At 40.5% G+C, this 3,532-nt stretch overlaps 1 protein-coding gene across 1 annotated transcript; it reads left to right on the forward strand.

The window, feature by feature from the left end:
• Positions 1 to 399: 399 nt before the first annotated feature.
• On the forward strand, positions 400 to 1,158 carry LOC119087196 (nucleolar protein 56-like; the record flags this gene model as incomplete). The annotated part of the gene is given in 2 exon segments (XM_037201888.1): positions 400 to 656; positions 659 to 1,158. Coding segments are annotated over 2 exon segments (742 nt in total), but the record flags the coding sequence as incomplete, so codon positions are not given.
• Positions 1,159 to 3,532: the final 2,374 nt, after the last annotated feature.

A 3,532-nucleotide genomic window follows, 5' to 3' on the forward strand; every position in this document is an offset into this window, starting at 1 on the left:
TAGATTGAGATGGGCAGAATGAGAAATATATAGAGAAGAACATTGAGAAGGAGAGGTCGATAATTCAGCGAGAAGGACATTGAGAAGGGGTGATCAAGAAGGAAGATTGAGAAGGGGAGGAGGAGAAGAAAATCAAGAATGACATCAAGAAGGGGAGATTGAGAATTCATAGAGAAGGATGGATTGAGAAGGACATGAAGAAGAAGGAAAGATCTAGAAGGGGAGAATGAGAAGCATTTTGAGAAGGATATCAATAAGGGGAATTCAAGAATTCATGAGAAGGACATTGAGAAGTGGAGATCAAGAAGGATATCAAGAACCAGAGATCATGGCCAGTCCTGGTGTCTGAGTGATTCCCAGGGCCCAGCAAAAAGGGACCGAGTTTCCAGAGCACTGAAGACAAGGGGGTAATACACCAAAATATGGACTCATTTTCCATTCCACCTTTATTGGTCGAGCAGCTGCAAAGAACAAAGGCTGCATCTCCCGATATCTAGCAAACAAATGCAGCATTGCCTCAAGGATTGATTGCTTCTCTGAGGTGCCCACAAGTGTGTTTGGGGAGAAGCTCCGAGAACAAGTTGAGGAGCGGCTATCTTTCTATGAGACTGGAGAGATTCCACGGAAGAACCTGGATGTCATGAAGGAAGCTATGGTTCAGAGGAAGCGGCTACTGAAATTACCAGGAAGCTAGAAAAACAGGAGAAGAAAAGCTTGAAGAAGGAGAAGAAACGACTGGCTGCACTGGCACTGGCCTCTTCAGAAAACAGTAGCACTCCAGAAGAATGTGAGGAAACACATGAAAAACCTAAGAAGAAGAAAAAGCTAAAACCCCAGGAGACTCCACAGGAAAATGGAATGGAAGATCCACCTGTCTCTTTGCCTAAAAGTAAGAAAAAGAAAGCTTTTCCCAAGGAGGAGTTGGTCAGTGATCCTGAAGAGATGGCTACTAGCAGTGTAAGTCCTCCCAAGAGGAAGAAATCCCTGCCTAAGGAGGAAATGGCCAGTGAACCAGAAGAGGCAGCAAGCCCCAGTGTCCCCAAGAAGAAAAGGAAGTTTTCTTTTAAGGAGGAACCTGATGAAGCTGCTGTCAGCTGCACAAAGAAAAAGAAAAAGTCTCAGAAAGCATCCCAGGAGGATTAGAATGGACATGCTTGGGTGGGAGGGAAATGCCTTAAGGTGACAGTTCCTACCCATAGTGAACCCCAATAAAGACACAAAAAACAAAAAACAAAAAAACAAACAAAAAAAAGAACCAGAGATCAAGAATTCATTGAGAAAAACATCGAGAAGGGGAGATCAAAAAGGGGAGAATAAGAATATTAAGGACACCAAAAAAAGGGGATCAAGAATTCATCCAGAAGGACATCGTGAAGGTGAGACCAGGCAGGACAATGAGAAAGGGAGTTTGAGAAGGAGAGAACAAGAAGAATATGAAGATGGACATCAAGAAGAAGAGATGGAGAATACATGAGGAAGGACTTCGAGTAGGGGAGACAGGGAGGGACATCAGAAAGGGGAGATTGAGAAGGAGAGAACTAGAAGAATATTGAGATGAACATCAAGAATAAGAAATTGAGAATTCATGGGGAAGGACTTCAAGAAGGACAGACAGGTAGGTACATCAAAAGGGTAGGTCAAGAAGGAGAGAACAAGAAGAATATCGAGACAGACATTGAGAAGGAGAGATCAAGAATTCATCAGGGCAGATTAGGAAATGCACTGAGAAGGGGAAAAAGAGAAGAATATCAGTAAGAAGTGATTGAGAATTCATTTGAAATGACATTGAGATTGGGACATCAGGAAGGACATCAAGAAGGGGAGAACTCACTAAGAAGGACAAAGAGAAGGGGAGCTAAAGAAGAGAAGAAAGAGAAGAATATTGAGAAGGACATCGAGAGAAGAGATTGAGAATTCATTGTGAAGGACATTGATAAATGGAGAATGGGAAGGGCATTGAAATGTGGAGATTGAGAAGAGAAGAACAAGAAGAATATCAAGAAAGACATTGAGAAGAAATTAAAAATTCATCAGGAACGGCATTCTGAAGGTGAGATCTAGAAGGACATTGAGAAGTGCAGATTAGGAAGGGGAGAAAGAGAAGAATGTTGAGAGGAAATCTAGAAGGGGAGATTGAGAAGGTGACATAGAGAAGAGAATAGATGAATATCTAGAAGGACATTGAGAAGAAGGGATCAAGAATTCATTGGGAATTACATCAGAATTGGCAGATCAGGAAATTCTTTGAGAAGGTGAAAACGAGAAGAATATCAATAAGAAGTTATTGAAAATTCATCAGAAATGACATTGAGATTGGGAGATCACAAAGGACATCGAGAAAGGGAGATCGAGAATTCATATGGAAGGACATTGAGAAGAGGAGAATGGGAGGGACATTGATAAGGGCAGATCAAGAAGGAAAGAACGAGAAGAATATCTAGAAGGACATCGAGAGAAGAAATTAAGAATTCATTGAGAAGCACATCGGTAAAAGGAGAATGGGAAGGACATCGAGAAGCAGAGATCAAGTATGGAAGCACAAGAAGAATATCAAGAAAGACACTGAGAAGAAGAAATAAAAAATTTATCAGGAAGGACACCATGAAGGTGAGATCGAGAAGGGCAGATCAGGAAGGGGAGAAAGAGAAGAATGTAAAGAAGGATATTGAAAAGAAGAGATCGACAATTCATTGAGAAAATCATTGAGAATGGGTGATCGTGGATGACATCAAGAAGGAGATCGAGAAGGAGATATGAAGAAATCATCCAAAAAACATTGAGAAGGGAAGAACGAGGAGGACAATAAGAATATGATTGAGGAGAGACTGAGAAGAGGAGCATAAGAAAATATTGAGAAGTATAACAAGAAGTAGATATCGAGAATGCATCAAGAAGGACATCTAGAAGTGGAGATTGAGGACCATGAGAAGTAGAACGAGATGAGGAGAATGAGAAGAATATCAAGAAAGAGATTGAGAAAAAAATAAAAAATTCATTGGGAAAGACATTGTGAAGGTGAGATAGAGAAGAACATTGAGAAGGGTAAATTGGGAGGAGAGAAAGAGAAGAATGTTGAGAAGGAAATTAAGAAGTGGAGAACAGAAGGAGACATAGAGAAGTGGAGAATGAGATGACTATCGAGAAGGATATTGAGAAGAAGATATCAAGATTCATTGAGAAGGAAATCAGAAAGGGAGGATCATGGAGGACATCAAGAAGATTATCGAGAAGGAGAGATCAAGAAATCCTTGAGAAAAAAAATCGAGAATGGGAGATCAAGAAGGATAATGAGAATATTATGGAGAAGAGGAACATGACAAAAATATCGAGATGGATATTGAGAAGTGATCAAGTATGCATGGAGAAGTACATTGCGAAAAGGAGATCAAGAAGTACAAGAAGGAGTCAATTGGGGAGATTGAGAAGTACATCGAGAAAATCGAGAAGGAGAGATTCAGAATTCATCAAGAAGGACATTGAGAATGGGTGATTAAGAAAGACATCGAAAGGGAAGATTGAGAAGGGGAGATCA

Source organism: Peromyscus leucopus, unplaced genomic scaffold (assembly GCF_004664715.2).
Source record: "Peromyscus leucopus breed LL Stock unplaced genomic scaffold, UCI_PerLeu_2.1 scaffold_25, whole genome shotgun sequence".
Lineage (NCBI taxonomy): Eukaryota > Metazoa > Chordata > Mammalia > Rodentia > Cricetidae > Peromyscus > Peromyscus leucopus.